This window comes from Balaenoptera musculus, chromosome 10 (genome assembly GCF_009873245.2).
Source record: "Balaenoptera musculus isolate JJ_BM4_2016_0621 chromosome 10, mBalMus1.pri.v3, whole genome shotgun sequence".
In the NCBI taxonomy this organism is placed as follows: domain Eukaryota; kingdom Metazoa; phylum Chordata; class Mammalia; order Artiodactyla; family Balaenopteridae; genus Balaenoptera; species Balaenoptera musculus.
In genome coordinates, this window is record NC_045794.1 from 25,007,944 (window position 1) to 25,026,403 (window position 18,460).

At 37.5% G+C, this 18,460-nt stretch overlaps 1 protein-coding gene across 4 annotated transcripts in view; it reads left to right on the top strand.

The window, feature by feature from the left end:
- FAR2 (fatty acyl-CoA reductase 2) overlaps nucleotides 1-18,460 on the top strand; it is a 151,381-nt gene that overhangs the window by 120,905 nt on the left and 12,016 nt on the right. For all 4 annotated transcript variants that reach the window (XM_036867073.1, XM_036867072.1, XM_036867071.1 and 1 more), the window contains 5 exons: nucleotides 2,650-2,825; nucleotides 6,747-6,926; nucleotides 13,689-13,866; nucleotides 15,218-15,262; nucleotides 17,232-17,350. In XM_036867073.1, coding sequence (XP_036722968.1) covers nucleotides 2,650-2,825; nucleotides 6,747-6,926; nucleotides 13,689-13,866; nucleotides 15,218-15,262; nucleotides 17,232-17,350 — 698 coding nt within the window. The remainder of the gene's footprint in view (nucleotides 1-2,649; nucleotides 2,826-6,746; nucleotides 6,927-13,688; nucleotides 13,867-15,217; nucleotides 15,263-17,231; nucleotides 17,351-18,460) is intronic.

Here is an 18,460-nt window from a genome sequence, read left to right on the forward strand (position 1 = left end):
CATTTTTAATTGGTCCCTAGATTTTTCTTATACCAACACAGTTTGAAAACCACTGATGTCTTGTAACTGCCCTGGGCAGTTGAAAAGGGAAATGAGTCATACACAATTGTTCATCAGTTATTTAACAATCCAACTAGAGAAGTTCTCGTCTTGGGTTCAGTTAAAATCAACTATGAAACGACGTGAAATGCAAACTCCTGGGCATGCCCCAGTGATTTCTTACTTGGTGATTATGGAATGGGGTCCAGGAATATACATATTTAAGATGCATACTAGTGATTTCTCTTTTATTTATTTATTTATTTATTTATTTATTTATTTATTTATTTATTTATTTATGCCTGCGTTGGTTCTTCTTCCATACTAGTGATTTCAATGCAGTTCACTTGGGGGATAACACTTTGAAAGGCACTGACCTGTTACATGGCAGTTTGCTGTAATCTCTAGCACTCTATTTAGGATGTACCAACATTTAAGGAGTATTATTTTGTTAGAAGCTACAGCTGTAGGCTGAGATTCCAGACAAAGCAAGTCATATTATTAGGCCTGGCTAATATAGTAAAATGAGACCCTAATTTAGCACTGTGGTTTGAGTTGATGCAGCCAATTCATTTATTTATTTCAGCTGATTGTAATCAATACCAACTAGATCAGAAAACTTAAACATCTTTTTAAATTACACTGTGTTCACTCAGATATCCCCTCTCATTTGAAAATATAAATCCATAAATAGGATGTAGATTGGGACATTATTTCCCCAAATAGTAATTATCTCCTAAAATAGTAATGCTGTAAATGTATCTTGGTGCTGTTCAACATTGCACAGTGGTCTGAAAGTACAATACAGTATAACAATATCCTCTGCCTTTTAAAGTCATAAAAACCAAAGGCAACAGAAAATCTATGTATGGCAGCTTACATCATCTGTGAGCAGCCCCATTGCCAGAAGGGTGGACACACGTCATTTTCCACGTCTTGCTCTCAAGCAGCCAGAAGTCATCACAGGCCAAAGTCAGACTCCACAGAACCTTAAACAGAGTTCTTGTGAATAAAATCTATCATGACTCAAAAAAGATCCTTCTACAAATGCAGTTATTAAAAAGGGGGGTAATTGTACAAATGTTACATAAATTTATCCAAAAATATCCTACCTGTGTTTGTTGTACAATTAACACAAACTACAAAGGAAAACATTTGACTGGGGAAAGCAAATACTAGCATGCTTATGATCCATTATTCCTGGAAAGCTATTAAATATCTTTCTGAAAGAACCAGAATAACCTGTTTTGAGAATGTCCCTCAGAGACTTTTCAATCCCAGATGTCAAAAAAGCATTGAGGATTGACCTAACTTCTGAATTATTTTCAGAATTATAGTAACACTTATTTAAAAGGCCGATCTTATAGTGCAGGAAAATCGTAGAAGTATATTATCTTGTCAGGTCAGTACATGGATTTTATTCCCTTCCCTAGTTGGCTTCATTAAATTTCCATGTTCCTCTGAACATGGTCTTGCCTGATACAAATGAGACATGATTTCTCTGAATACCTGAGATCAACTTCTTATTACCCGACAGAAAAGCCTTGGGTAGCTCTCTCATGGGGAGGAGAAGCCTTCTGCTCAGGATCAAGCAACAGATGAAAACATTCTTTTGGGGTTAAAAGGGAGAAAAGGATTGTTCGTCTCCACTGCTATATTACTATTAAAAACGTGGACTAATTTTCTCTGCTCTTAACCTTTCTAAACATTTAACCTTACTTTTCTCATCCTCACTGTTAACATACCATACCAATACTACGATAAAATTTTATTTTATCAAAGTAGGTTGGAACCAAGATCACTTCATTAAAATTGTTATTTTCTGAGAAAATGGAAAATACAAATTTAATCTGAGAACTTCTGTGTGGAGGGGAAAGTAGAGACTCTGTTTCATCTGAATAATTGTAATAAAAGCTAAAACATCCAGTGCTCTTTCCTTTTCCCTGTATAAATAAATTAGAACATTAAAAAATCAATTAAAATCTTATAAAAAGTACATGAGCTCATGTAATCCTCTTACTAGACAATAACTGCCATTTATATTAGAATGAGATTATATAAAATTTTTGTTTTACCCATTACAAGTTTTAATTCGTTTTTTTCTAATTATCTTTGTGCTTCTAAGACATCTTGTTAATCTGGTACAATTAACCAAGTTGTTTTGAACCTGTGCTCATGAGACCTTCTTAAAGGCTGGTGATTTTGCTCGTAATTTGTCAAGGCTGTGTAAAGGCTGGTAATTTTGCACTGAAAACAGTATTTCCCAGGCAGAAATGGAAACAATCATCATGTATAAACCTGAAGCTGCCCTGGATGGGAAGAGAGGATGGCACAGGATATGGATGACTTACTACCCCTCCTTCACCCTGCAGGAAAAGTTCAAAATACACTCCTTACTGGTTATTGGAACTGACTTTTTCAAATTTTATCAAATTAAGAGGAGCAGGAATTATACTAAATTGACCTTGAACTGCATGCAATACAGCAAATTGTTGAGTCATATTATTACAACTAAAACCAGTTTTTGAGAATTATAATGAAACAAGTCAGTGAAAATAAGAACAGTGTGATGGTGATTATGATCTTTGATGATTTATATTTATATTTTAGCTATTTGAAAAAGTCAAAGAAGTTTGTCCAAATGTGCATGAGAAGATCCGAGCTATTTCTGCAGATCTCAATCAGAATGACTTTGCCATCAGCAAGGAGGACATGCAGGAGCTTCTTTCCTACACAAACATCATCTTCCACTGTGCGGCTACTGTGCGCTTTGATGACCACCTGAGGTACATCCCCATTCCTCTCTCATGACTTGTATTATACATGTGTGTGCACGCGTATGTGTGTAAGTTTCACTATGATTTCCATTTTATTTTATTTTATTAATATTTATTTATTTATTTTATTCTTGGCTGCGTCGGGTCTTAGTTGCAGCTCACGGGCTCTTTGTTGTGGCACGAGGGCTTCTCTCTAGTTGTGGTGTATGGGATTTCTCTTCTCTAGTTGTGGCATGCGGGTTTTCTCTCTAGTTGTGGCACGCGGGCTCCAGAGTGCATGGGCTCAGAAGCTGTGGCACACGGGCTTAGTTGCCCAGCAACATGTGGGATCTTAGTTCCCAGACCAGGGATGGAACCCATGTCCCCTGAATTGGAAGGCAAATTCTTTACCACTGGACCACCAGGGAAGTTCCTATGGTTTCTTTTTTTAAAAAAAGAGATATTCTCAATGAAAAAAAAAAAATACAAAGGAGTAAAACTTCTCCAAAATCTTACCATCCAGAGTTAACCATTTAATATTGTGAAGACCATCCATTTCAGCTTCTTTTTTAAAAAAATATATTTATTTATTTATTTTTGGCTGTGTTGGGTCTTTGTTGCTGCGCACGGGCTTTCTCTAGTTGCGGCGAGCAGGGGCTACTCTTTGTTGCGACGAGCGGGCTTCTCATTGTGGTGGCTTCTCTTGTTGCGGAGCACGGCCTCTAGGTGCGCGGGCTTCAGTAGTTGTGGCTTGCAGGCTTTAGAGCGCAGGCTCGGTAGTTGTGGCTCACGGGCTTAGTTGCTCCATGGCATGTGGGATCTTCCTGGACCAGGGATCAAACCCTTGTCCCCTGTATGGCAGGCAGATTCTTAACCACTGCACCACCAGAGAAGTCCCTCAGCTTTTCTTTATACATCCATAATAGAATAGATTTAGTTCAATTTCACCAAAAAAATGGCATCACATTGAGAATGATGTTTTTTGCAACCTGTTCAATTTTATTTTTAGATATCTTTCCTTGTCAATTGATATTCTATTATAATTTGTAACGACTACATGACATTCCATTGTACATGTATACAATATACTCAACCAGTTCTGTATTGATGGATGTTTTTTAGAGTGTTCTAGCTTTTCACTATTACAAACAGCTCTGCAGTGAACATCTGTGTAGAATACATTTTTTTCCCTTTGGGTAAATTCCCAGAAGTAGAATTGTTAGACACATACTAGATGTGTCCAGGTTATGAACAGTTTATATTTTGATATATAATGCTAAGTTGTTTTCCATAAAGGTGGTATTAATTTACACTGTTCTTGTGCATATGAATGCTCATTTCTAACACCCACAACAGTACCATATTATAATTCTTTAATTCTTTTTATCATTGTCAATATTATAATGCAAATAGCATTGCATATTTTGATTTCTGTTTCTTTGCTAATCAGAAAGGTTGAAGATGTTTACATGCTGATTGGCATTTTATTCTTTTGTGAAATGCCTGTTTATGTTCTTCACCTATTTTTCTCTTGAAACATTTTTTTCTTGTCAGTTTTAGGACTTCTTGGAAGATTTAGCATATTAACTCTTTGTCTTTTATAAGGCTCAAAATATTTTAACAGTTTATCATTTGTCCTCAGCTCTATTTTATTATTTACACAGTTTTTCATAATTTCTTCCAGTATTTTTATTGTTTTATTTTTACACTTAAATCTTTGACCCATTTAAAATTTATTTAGCTATAAAGAATAATAGTCAGGAAAATTCCATAAAAAGAAGAGCGATGGGACTTCCCTGGTGGCGCAGTGGTTGGGAGTCTGCCTGCTAGTGCGGGGGGCGCGGGTTCGGGCCCTGGTCTGGGAGGATCCCACATGCCGCGGAGCGAGTAGGCCCGTGAGCCACAACTACTGAGCCTGCGCGTCTGGAGCCTGTGCTCCGCAACAAGAGAGGCCGCGACAGTGAGAGGCCCGCGCACCGCGATGAAGAGTGGCCCCCGCTTGCCGCAACTAGAGAAAGCCCTAGCACAGAAACGAAGACCCAACATAGCAATCAATCAATCAATCAATAAATAAATCTTTAAAAAAAAAAAAAAAAGAGCGATGTAGGCGTGAATGTACAGTATTTTTTTATTACCAAAAGATGGTTATTCTTTAAACAACATTTATTAAATGATTTCTTTTCACTTTTTGTTTGAAAGGAAACTCTCATAGGATATTAAATTCCTATTTCTGAACTCTTTTATTCCATTAATTAGGCTTTCTCTTCCAGTACCACAGTACTTTAATGACTTCGATTCTTATTTTATTAAGCAACTATACACACATTTTTCTCTTTTTATAGAATTTCCCTGACTATTCTCACCTCTTGATTAAACTTAGAATAAATTTGCCAAGTTTTTTCAAGGGTTGGGAGTTTGATTGAGATTACCTTGAATATGCAGATTGATTTAAAAAAACAACATATTTAAAACATTGACTCTTCCTATCCAAGAACAATATATGTCTCTGTTTATTCAGTTTTTCTGTTATGAACCTTAATGAAGTTTTATCATTTTCTTCATATAAAGTCTATTCATTTATTATTAATTTGATATATGTTTTAAATGTTCTTTTTTGAATATGTGCCTTTCTTCCATTATAGTCTCTAATTTTTGTTTCTATATAGGATAACTAGTGATTTTTTTATATAACTTTTCTAAGTGGACACCTTACTGAATTATGTTATTGTTCATTCCAGTTTTTTCAGCTGCTCCTGTTTGTTTTCCAGATATACAATTATATAATCTGATAGTCATTTCTGGATTGCCTTTGCAGTGTTTGTACTTATTAATTTTATTTTCCTCTCTAATTATAAGGCTGGAACTTCAGAGCAGTGTTAAGCAGTAGTGATTGTTGGCATTCTTCTTGGCCCGACTTTAAAATCAGTGCTCCTTACTTTTCACCATTAAGCATGACACAGGCTAGCAAATTAAAATATACATTTTTTAAATCATTTTCTTCCTCTTTTAGTGAATTTATAAAAATTGAATTGGAAATGGATATTGAATGTCATTTTTAAACTTTTCAAAAAGTATATATATATACATGATGATGTATTTTTTTTCTCTTTTTGAGTTAGATTAATAGGTTTCCTGATTTTGTATGAAACATGTATTTCTAGAAAGAACTATTTCATTGTCATCACATGTTTATATAGCTTTGTATTCTATTAGGTAAAATTCAGGATTTTGACATCAGTTTTTTTTATTGAAGTAAAGTTGATTTACAATGTGCTAATTTCTGCTGTACAGCAAAGTGATTCAGTTATACATATATATATGTTCTTTTTTATATTCTTTTCCATTATGGTTTATCACAAGATATTGAATATAGTTCCCTGTGCTCTACAGTAGGACCTTGTTGTTTATCCATCCTGTATATAATAGTTTGCATCTACTAATCGCAACTCCCAATCTGTCCCTCGCCCACCCCCCTCCCCCTTGGCAACCACATCTGTTCTCTATCGACATCATTATTTATGTCTGACCTGTACCTTTGCAATAGAAACATATTTCTCATTCTGTATTCACTGTTGCTTTCCTCCAATTTATTTGAATTTTCTAATTTAAATTAGATGCCTAATTTATGTTTTTTATTCTTTTAATGGCTGCTTAAGAAGCCCCTTTATAAATTCAGAGGATTGCATTTTTTTTCCTTCCAGTTGATTTAGAACCACGTGACCTCTAAATGCAACATGCACCATAGGATTTATGTGCACAGAAAACATCATCAACATATTACACATTCCAAGTATCACATAACTTTGCAGCCATGACCTGTACTTTTCTTCCTGGTACTTTGATGCAGCCACAAAAATCAGATGGATATGCCAGTTATTGGAGTGGGCGCAGTTCCAGCAAAACGGGATGTGAGTTGCCTCACTGCATTTCCTTCTGTCTAATCTTCTCCAGACATGCCGTGCAGCTTAACGTCACTGCCACCCAGCAGCTCTTGCTCATGGCCAGTCAGATGCCAAACTTGGAAGCCTTCATACACATCTCTACTGCCTTTTCAAATTGTAACCTGAAGCACATTGATGAAGTCATCTATCCATGCCCTGTGGAGCCAAAAAAAATCATCGACTCCATGGAGTAAGTTGGGTTAAATGAGGGGGTGAAGGGTGGGCAGACTGTTGTTCTCTTTGGCTCTTTGTAGTCGTCCATTTATAAGGTAACAAAGTGAGACACTCTTGGAGCAAAATGCTTCGAAAAGGTGCCAGCTTTAACTCCCTGTCCTTGCTATTCCCTCCATCCCCGGTGGAGAATATAGTGCTTGGTGATGGAGCGGGGATAGGGGTAGAAAAGTCCTACAGAAAAGTTGTATTGAGTAGTTTAGGATTGCATGAAGTACTTGAGAGTACTTTACATGGAAGTGGTTTCTCAATTCTCAGTGAACTCAGCATTGTTAGTAGATAAGGGAAGTATCATACATAGAATAAACGTTCAGAAGAAAGGTTTGGGCATCAGACTGGCAAAGGTACTGCAACTTACTAGCTGTGTGACCTTGAGCAAGTTCTTTGGCCTCTCTGAGCCTTAGTTCCTTCATTTGTAAAATGGGGCTAATAATATTCCCTGTCCTTATAGTTGTGATGATAAAGTGAGTTATATAAAGCAATTATTACAGTGCTAGGGAGTGTTTAATAGCAGTTAATCAAAAGGTTAATAAAGAACTAATAGAGAAGAGAAATTTCTTCCAAATCTGGCAGAAAGTGTTGGTCTCTTGCTCTATTCAGCTGAGACGCACTTTTCTTACTGTACTGTTATGCATGAGAGACAGAGATCTAGCATTTTTCTCTTTTTGGCAACTAACAGGAACCACTTTCTTTTCAGGACATGGCCCTGGTCTCAGAATAAGTATGCTTTTCATTCTGCCGCTTCATTCTTCTGTTCCATTTACCAAGTTTACCTTGTTTTGTTTGTTTTTTAAAAAGACTCTGCATAAAAAGTATTATAGCAGAGAAATATAGACCGTTTCCTGGTGAATTTGTCATATTTTAATTTCTTATAATACTGTATCTTCTATTTAAGATATACTCTTTAAAGTGAAGCTTTAGCTAAATCAAGAGTGTATTCCCTTCAGGGCAAACATTTTTATCTCATACAGCTCTGATAATATATATTTTTACCTGTCATTTAAAAATATCCAGGACAAAGAAAAATGAAAGTCATCTAAAGCAGCCAGAGGTTGCTTAAGATGCTAATAAATGATGATTTGCTTAATTGGTGCAAAGGAACTTTTCAGAGTCCAAAGTTTGTCAGGATAGTTGGAGAAAAGACACTGATGCCAAAGTCAGTGCAGGAAAGTCGATGTCTAAAGCCTTGGCCTGTTTTCAGGATGGAATTGATTTGTTTGTCATTTACCCACCCCCTTACAGCATTGTCTCTGGGTGAATGTGGTGTTTATGGATGTGACAAGCCCAGGAAAGGAGCACAGTCCCCTTTGATTCCCGACCCTGCCACTGAGATTCCAGAGGCTCACTCCACTGTTAACCCCCTAACCCCTGACAGACCTTAGCACGATTTGAGGAGGGATCTCTGAGAGGTCACCACAGAAAAGAGCTAGGAAATGGAGATTCAGTTCACCCAGAGATTCCATACCACTTCCTCCCTCCCAAACTGTGTCCAGATGCTCAAAAACCCCACATTTCAAAGAATAAGCTCACCTCCCAGAGGAGGAGTTGATTTATAGTCAGGCATTCGGCACTTCCCATACTCCCCACTATATGTCAACTGGTAAAGGCAGGTAATGACTACATGATTGATGATCAAACTGTAATTGACATGGGTACAAAATTTATGTCTGTCTGTCTTGTACTGCTCTCAGAGGAGAACAATTATTTTTAAACATATATATATACATAGCCAAATAGAACTAGGAATAAAATTATATTTTATCTCAACAGAATTCATTTTGAATGCAATTAAGGAAATAAAGGTGTTTTTTTTTTAAACAGGGAGAACATCATTACTACAATTTATTTGTTCAGAATTTTATACTAAGGACCATCTGTCCAGCCGATCCCTCTCCGCCCTCCCCTTACATTTGTGCTGCAGTCACACGGAAGTACTCACCCCTCTCTCTCTTACCTCTCTGCCTTTGCTTAGGTGGTTCTGTTTCTAGAGACTACTTCCACCTCTGCTTCCCCTGGTGAGTTCCTCTCCAGACATCAAAGCTCCCCCCTCGGAGCCCACGGGCTCAGGTGGCCGTTCCTGGTGCTCCCAGAGTGCTCATCTTCATCAGTGTGCTTAGCACAGGTCATTCTAAATGTCTGGTTATTCGTCTGTATTCCCCAGTGGACAATGAACTTCTCAAAGGAGGAGAGTATCTCTTGCTCCTTCTTGCTCTCCAGGGCCAGCACATAGTAGGAACTCAAATATTTCCTGAATGAATGAACACTTTTTGATGGAACTGGATGATTGCTGTTCATACCACTCCAGCTGGTATTTTTTGTTCTTGTTTCTTTGTTTGTTTAGACAAAGCAAGAATAGATGACAGAATTCCATAGCAAGCTGATATTTGGGGATGTGAAGTCTTGTGTATAAAATACCTATATGCCCACATCTTATCCCTGTTTCAGATTGCACTTTTTTCTTCTTAAACTTTGAATAAAACCTATGTGTTAAGTTTGGAATAATGCTTTGAATAAATCCCAGCAGCCCATCACCAACTAGACCATTGTTCATGACTGTTTCAACAATTCCTATATCAGATGGAATTTTCTGAATAACAAATAGCATTAAATTTTAGAATGACAAATAGCATTAAAGTTATTCCTAATAAACATTAGTGCACCTAAATCCAGGTTTGGTTGCTGTGTTTTAAGAAAATATTTTTCTCTGATTTCATCTCTATTTTGTAATTGTAGTAACTGTAGTTAAAATAAAATTAGTTTCCAAGAATTTTAGGTTTCTATTTCCCTTGGAAATTTTTATTAACAGTAACCCCATGGGGTTCTGTCATTGTTCTTAGTACTGCAGTGGTCCTCATTTTTTTAAAGGAACCAGGAGTTAGACAACAAGAAAATGATCAATTTCCCACTGCCCTCACTTTGTGTTGTCTTTCAATTCCTAGATGCTTTAATCCAGTCAAAGTTCCTGATAGATTTGTACCTATTAAAAATCATACTTTAAGCTACTTGGCCACCAGAAGACACAGCTGATCTGCCAGGTGAAACATAAAAGTTGTTTCTTGATCAAACACTAATTGCAGTCAGCCATGGCAGATGTGCTGCAGGTAGAGCATGTGAGAAGCAGGGAAATTGAGGTCACAGCAGCCTCGGTAATGGCCCTTTGGGAAATACAAAAAGAGGTCAAATGTTGGAAAGTAGTTTTGCCTTCGTGCTGAAGAGCATGTTGTTAACACTAAGAATGCTTATCTATTCTAGGGGAAAGGAAGAAGCTGGTTTTAGCATTTGTGCTTTTACTGTCAGGATTGTACAGCGTTAAGATAGCATCTAAGCAGCTGACAAAAAACTGTCATTTCTGTGTACCAGGCTTTAATGCGAATCAGAGCAGGGTTAAATTGTTTCTTAAACAAACTGAATAATGTTCATGTTGTCAGGTCATTGGAGCCAGAATAGGTGCTCAGTGAAAGTCTATAGGGTAATGCAGAGGCCAAGTTACCACAAGCATTAGGCTCAGATATACTCCTCTCCCCAATAAAGGGTTCAAATTTACTTTGAAGCGTGTTAAATTTATTCTGAAGCCAACTCTGACAAATTGAAGTTGGTCAACCTTTAACCTTTCAGCTTCCCAGCACTTTTCACCACTGCCGCCGGACATTAACTTCCAATTTTTCTTCATTCTCTGCAAAGACATCGCCTCTCTTACTTGCCCACAGTCTCCTTACAACCCCACCTCCTTCTGAGTTCACCCATTCTGTCCTATCATTATCCATCTCAGCTTCCCAAACCTTTGCCAGCACATAAATTGGCCAATCAAGACTGTCTTGTGGGAGGACACACATTTACTGAATAAGGTAGCTCGTTCCTGGGGGCAGAAAGGTGATTGGACACAGAGATAAAAAACATAAAAAACATAATCCCTCCTGGACTCATTGTAAAGTGGGGAAACAGACACATGGGCGAGAACATATGGCATGATAATCAAGGGAAGAACATAATCCAGATGAGAGAAAAGAGAGCAAAGGCTACCATGAAGCAGTGTGTCCAGTATTTACTCCCAGACACCTTTTCCAATATACCTCTAGGTATATCTAGCTTGCCCTGCTTATTGCATAAGAAAATTAGGAGGAAAAATACATATTACTCTTGCTATTTCATTCAGTAAATATGTAAATTATGAAATTAATGATATTAGGAGGTTGAATAAATAAGTTTCAAACCAAAAAAGTAATATTTAGAGGAAATTGTGTGTGTGTGTGTGTGTGTGTGTGTGTGTGTGTGTGACACACACAGCCTTCTGAAGTCTTCAATAACTTTTTGCTTCTTTTGAAGCTATTTAAGTACAAGTTTAGTATTTGGAACCCATGGGTTCAGACATCTTGAGTACACTGAAGGGCATTGGCTTTAATTTCAGAAATGTTCTTTGGTTTATATGCTGTCTTTTTTCCATAATAGCGAATAACTTATTCACTATTTTAAAAACTGATCAAGAACAAACAACAGCAGCAGCAACTCAAACTTTGGTAAAGAAGAGCATGATCTGATTTTAGGTCCTGAAAAGGACATCACTTAACCAATGGCTGTGCATATTTGTTACATTAATCTCCTCTTCAAACCTGGGAAATGGCTGGATGAGATATGGTCTGTTTGGCTGTATTAGGAAAGATATTGTTAAACCAACTATTACCTTTGTAGATATTTCCTTCTTGGTTGTTTTACTAAAAATAAGAATGTCTTAGATTTGTGGGCTCATTTTGTTTTATCAAAAAGCTGTAAGTGTAGTTGTAAATATTCCTGTTTGTCCTCATATAACCTGAAAATTTAGAACAGATATAATTATTGCCATTTTTTCATAAGTGAAAGTGGAGGAAACGAGAAGATGATACAGTAGAATATGGGGGAGCTACAAATAGTAGAGGCAGACCATCTACAGAACACTACAACTTCTTTTGCTTCGTGTTCTTAGAAACCTACGAAACCAGTATTTTCTATGATCAGCTAACTCACCAAATGTGAGGAAGCTTCCAGGTGTTACCCTTTCCATACACACCAACAGCAATAACAGCACATGGTACCAGCCATGTGGCATATAACTAGCATTGCTGGCTTCTGATGTTTTCTTAAAATTGTTTTTTTTTACAGCCTTAATAAAGTTAGGCTGTATTTCTTCTGACTCAGTTTTTGTAACCTGTATGTTTTTGCAGGTGAAAAAAAAAAAATGGTCTTAGGTCAGTTAATCCACTGCTGACCCACAAATAAGATGAGGTAACGATAACATTATTAGACAGATAGAGAAGTGCCTGCATTATCCCTCACTCTCTCCCAACACTAGAGTGACTATACAATTGAAATATCTTCTGTTTTTCTAAGTATTTGGAGTTGTTTTTAATTTTAGGAACTTCTCAACCTTTCCGTTTTCAGTGTAAATCAGAAGGCATTTGATACTAGAAGGCATTTGATACTAGGCTAGAAAATACTCAGCACTAGTAGCCGCAAAGCAAGGAAAACCAAACCATCACAGGCAGTGCTCATGGTCCTCTCCAATATCGGAGAGTTACTGAAATTGAGAGTTGTGTTTCTGAATAAGTCTTGGCATTAAGCACATCTTAAATACTCAACAATTTGTCATGGGAGGAAGACGATAACCTCTAATAAGATTTTTCTGCAATCAAAATAGTATGATTGCGCTGGGTCCGATAAAATAGGAATGCATGTACCAAACACATGGATTATAAAAATCACACTGACATATAGCCTAATTTTTAAAAACTATATTATATCAAAAGTTTAACCAAATAGATCTACCAACTAAGAGAAACATTCAATATTTAATCGACAATAATTTGATTGCTTTCTTAGAGAAGATCAGATAGACTTTGGGATTATCAAAATGGTTCTAACATCTTTTAAAAAAATATTAGGCTAATGCCATGGTAACAGTTATTCGTGATGCAGGTCCTCGTGTAAGTGAAGGTATTCAATAATCACTCTATTAAAGCTGCTTCACAGTGCTATTCTCACTCCACTTGACAGACTATTAATAGTTATAAGAGCACTTCAGAACTCATTGGAAATCTCTGGAAATGATTACCAAGTTATTAGCATAGACTCTAAACAGACCTTCAAAATACAGTGCATAGATTTGCTAAAATGTTGTAAGTCTGCTAAGTGTAGTTGCTTTTCTTTTTTGAGGCATTGAGTAGAATTTTTAAAAAATCAAAGCTGAAGGTTACAAGATTGGTGCCATAGGTTCTAACTGGACAACAGTGAATGAGTGGGGCTGCCACTGATGAGCCTCGGAGGACAGACTCTCAAGTCCATGACCAGGGCAGCCAGCCCGCTGTCAGGTGCCCGACTGGCCCTCGCAATGCGTTCATTGAATGTACCTTCATAGGTACATTCCTGCTGAGAGAAAACAATTCAAGATAGAGATTGAGTCTATATAATCAGGTAGCAGACTGCATAGCTATCGGATAAATCTATCGAGGCAGGAGGCCATAGGATTAGACTAGTAATATTGGGCTGAGCAGTGGAGAGCAAAGAACTCATCCGTCGTGCATCATTTGGACAGGTACATTCTCAAGCCTCGGTGTCCTCTGACAGTTCCTAATTCCAGAACTCAAGCTAGAAGGGGGACGTTTTGTTTGATTGTCGATGTCTCACAGTTTCTTTTTTGGTCTATTGTCTAACACACGTTGCTAGAATTCTTTTTTACTCTGACTACCTTCAGGTGGTTAGACGATGCTATTATTGATGAGATCACACCCAAGCTGATTGGGGATCGGCCTAATACGTACACCTACACCAAGGCCTTGGGAGAGATGGTGGTGCAGCAGGAGAGCGGCAAGCTCAATATTGCCATCATACGGCCCTCCATCGTGGGAGCAACCTGGCAGGAGCCTTTCCCAGTAAGCCCACTCGCCTGGATTCCACACTTTGCTTCCAAACCAGCATCCTTCCAGCCCAATTACTCTCTGATGTCTTATTTTTTCTTTTTAGTATGTAGAGCTAAGTACAGCAAATCAAATGTGAACCCATTATATTAGGACAGAAGTCCACATTCGGTTCAGGATTTATTCAGCATGGGGCTCCTCTGAGTGTGACACTGACTGTCCTAGAGTTGGGTGGAGTCTTAAATTAGCTTCTCATTAACTCTCGTCTCAAAATTGCCATGGGAAATAGTTTTATTTCTTGGCTTCCCCACTATAGTTTAAATATAGCAGAATGTTCTTGATGGCCAAATTGGTAGTATTACAATTGCCAGGGTAAATAGGAATCAGGAAGCTCAGAGAAAAGTCCTCAGTTTAGGAATAATAATTTTTATCTCTGTATACTGCTATATCTTTTAGAAAGTACTTTGAATTATACCATCTTTTTTGAAGCAATTCTGTAAAGCTTTTGCACCAGATAAATCCAAGCTCCATTACTTACTGACATGCAGGCTTTTGAGCTGTCTCATCTGTAAAACTGGGCTAATCCCACCCACTGTGGAGGGTTGATCAAATGAGTCGATGTATGAGGTGTGCTTAGTGCAATGCCTGGTCCCTAGTAAAAGGCTCAACTAATATTAATCCCTTCAACTTCTCCTCTCTTCTCTCCCACTTTACACACACATTTTTGACTTTCACAGATAAAGAAACAGACATAATGAGGTCAACTGACTTGCTTAGGGCTTAGGAGACAAACTCAAAGAGACATTTGTCTCTAACTGCTCCTAAATATAATCTTTCCTCTAACATCTGTAGGCAAGCTAATACAGATAGATAGATAGATAGATACATAGCTGGATAGACAGATAGATACATACATACATAGATAGAACGAAAGATGCTATGACTCTTACAATTGTCAAGAAATGGACATTTCCTACAAACTGTGTTTGAAATGTTCCCTTGAGGAGTTAAAATCAGGCCCAGGTGGGGAAAATGAATTGGTTAGCAGATTATGATATTTAAGATGTGATCCAGTTTAGTTCATAAGATGTCATAAACAACTTGCAACCATCCATGATTCCTGCTATGAAATAAATGCTGGCAGAATTTTAATTCTTGCACAAACCAAGTCCAGAAAATATCCAGTGCTTTCTCATTGGTCTCTGTTTGAAATCTTAGAAATACTGGATTAGACAGTTCTATTGGCTGGGGTCTCAGTGCTCTTGTTTGAAGTTTATTAAGATTAGACTGCAGATGTTCCAAAGATATTAGGATTTTCTGACATGTGGAACCAATTAGAGATCCTTTTTTTTTGTTTTGTTTTTAGGGTTGGGTTGATAACATAAATGGACCTACTGGGCTCATTGTTGCGGTATGTATAACGGTGTGGAAATAATTACTTGAAAAGTAGTGGAGGGATAGTAACAAAATGCTAGTGTTGGCTTAGCTTCACTGACGCAAAACCATAAGCGTTACTTTACTAACCACAATTGATGCAGCTTATTTCAATTTTGCCAATTGGAAAATAGAGGCAGAATGAAATTAATTATCTGTGGATATCATTATCAGGAAAACAGAAAGACTGTGATATCATCAATTACTACTTAGGAGTTTTATTTTTGGAAACTCTTTTGAACATCTAGTACCATGCCTGTATTTCCCCTTAGTTAACACAAGATGGGGGTGTTTCCCCCTTTTTGCTCTTTAACCGTAGCTTGAATTAGGGATGCACTAGAACTCATACCCCCAAAGATTTTTAAATTTATGTGCTTGTGGATAGAAATTATATAAATTCATAAAATATATCAACATCAATTTCTTAATAGATACAAGAAAGAAAACTACCAATTGGAGCAAATTTTTCAAATATAAAAACTGATGACTATAGGAAACACTTTTCAACAATAATACTCTCACAGACCAGGAGAAACATCAATCATTCCTCTGGGTCAGCAGCATTTTGTGTGTTTCCCTGCAGTGGAGACTGATCCAGTGAGCTGTGGTGCTTCCCAGTTCACACTGAAGCATCTTAGGGCCAGAACCACAACTCTACTCTTTAGGACAATGAACAGGACTTCCACTCTTTAAATGAGTTTAAATCTTATTAGGGATCTCATGTTTCAGACTATGCCTTTGTTATTCTCAGAACTAGATCCAACATGAACTACAATACAAATATAAGACAGTGAATTATAACTACTTGTCAAACACAATGACAATGAACTCCTTTCTGATTTCTTTCTTTTTCTGTTCCCTACCTGCCTTCAACTCTTGAGGCTTAGTTGGGGTGAGCATTTGGTAACTTAGAACATAACTATTTTAACATGATCCAAGAGTGAGTTTTATTACATTGTTTACAAACCTGCACAATAATTCAAATTTTCTAAAATTTTCCAGACTGATTTCCTATGTCCAAAGTAAGGGAAATCAGTTACAAGAAAACAGAAATTAGGAACACAAGAAAGTGCTAACCACTGCAAATTGATGTTGGAAACATACAGGGTGTAAATAACCAATTACTTTATAAAGTCACTAAACGTGACTTTTAATTTATTAACTGACTTCTTTATTTACTGACACAACATGTAGTAACATGAATAATTCCCAATTCTTACATCTGTATAACATCAGTGATCTGTGAGGTAAACAAAGACACTGAACAAAAAGTAAATAATGGTAGGTTTTTCCCCAAGTAATAAAAAAAGTTTTCTCAAGTAGTAGAATTTTATTAATTTTTAAAAAATGTTTCTTAAACTTTTAGTGTCTATTATTGCTTGTAAATTAGTAGGCACTAGCAGAAAACATCATTTAAGAAATGGTAAGCTAAATTAATGGGGAATTTGGGAACCCTAATTCTTAGTGTTTATTAATTAACCAAATACATTAAACCTCTCACAAGTTTGAGGAATTTCACTCTGAAAGGAACCTAAGGACCCCTAGCGGTTCTTGGCAATGATGACACTTAAGATGAACTCGGCTGGGAGGTTGGATGGGCTGAGAGCAGTCAGCCTTGGCGCAGGAACCTAGTAAGCAGTGATCAGTGCTGGCCGTTATCACCAACAGCATTCGTATTACCTGTCTGATGTATACTTTAATCCCGGCTATTACTTAAGACCTGGTTCAATATTTTATGTCCTTGGGACTTCCCCGGTGGTCCAGTGGTTAAGAATCCACCTTCCAATGCAGGGGATGAGGGTTCGAGCCCTGGTCGGGAAACTAAGGTCCCACATGCTGTGGGGCAACTAAGCCCACGCTCTAAAGCCCGCGTGCCGCAACTAAGACCTGACGCAGCCAAATAAATAAATTTTAAAAATATATTTTATGTCCTTTTTCCTGTGCAGGCTGGGAAGGGGTTTCTTCGGTCCATAAGAGCTACTCCGATGGCTGTGGCAGATTTAATTCCAGCAGATATAGTCGTCAATCTCACCTTGGCTGTAGGATGGTACACGGCAGTTCACAGGTGTGGATGCATAAGCTGGCTTTCAAAGAATTGATGAGAAGGAGGGAGACTGTGTTAGGCACCTTTTCAAAACACATGCATTTTGGAACTTCCCTGGTGGCACAGTGGTTAAGAATCCACCTGCCAATGCAGGGGACACAGGTTCGAGCCCTGGTCCGGGAGGATTCCACATGCTATGGAGCAACGAAGCCCGTGTGCCACAACTACTGAGCCTGCGCTCTAGAGCCCGCAAGCCACAACTACTGAAGCCCGCGCACTGCAATGAAGAGTAACCCCCGCTCGCTGCAACTAGAGAAAGCCCGCGCACAGCAACGAAGACCCAACGCAGCCAATAAATAAATAAATAAATTTATTTAAATATATATATGCATTTTATTGTTGAAGACCCCAAATGTGAGAGGGTGTCCATTTCAATATTTCACAGAGTTCCAGTTATGCCATCATATATGCATTAAGTTGTTTTATAAATACTGGATAGTACTTGGTTGATCATAAAGTAATAAATTCTTCAAATCATTTAACCATCTAATTCTTGATAACCGAAAAGCTTTTCTTTCTATTCAGTAATCTAAAATACAGCTTCCTTTTTTAAGGCAAAGGAGATAAAAGTGGATGAAATGAGAGCATATTTTTTTAAACTCCTCAGTTCCTAATAAATGCCAAAAGTTCAGATCACCGCGTGTGTAGCGGGGGCTGGGGGGCGGGGCGGGATTTTCTAGTACAAGGAAAAAATAATAGGTTGCTTGTATATTTAGCTTTGTTAGTAAAAGTAAACAAAGTTAATTTTTATTAATTATTGGAAGTTAGACATTTAGATGTTTTCCAATCCAACAGATCCTCACTGGATTTAGGAAAAAATATGGCCCATATTTTTGCCCAATAAAGATATCAAGAAGTTAGAAACATGATCTGCTTTCTCATCGTCATGCTACCTCCATTTGCTCCATAAATATGTTAACCTATTGGGATTTTTTCCTCGTACACATGTACACACACACACACACACACACACACACACACTCTTGCACTTTTCCTAGTCTTCTTCTATTTTGCTTATTAACCCAAAAAAGGAACAAAAAAATGAAAGTGTTGCGTAGGGTGCCTTAGTCA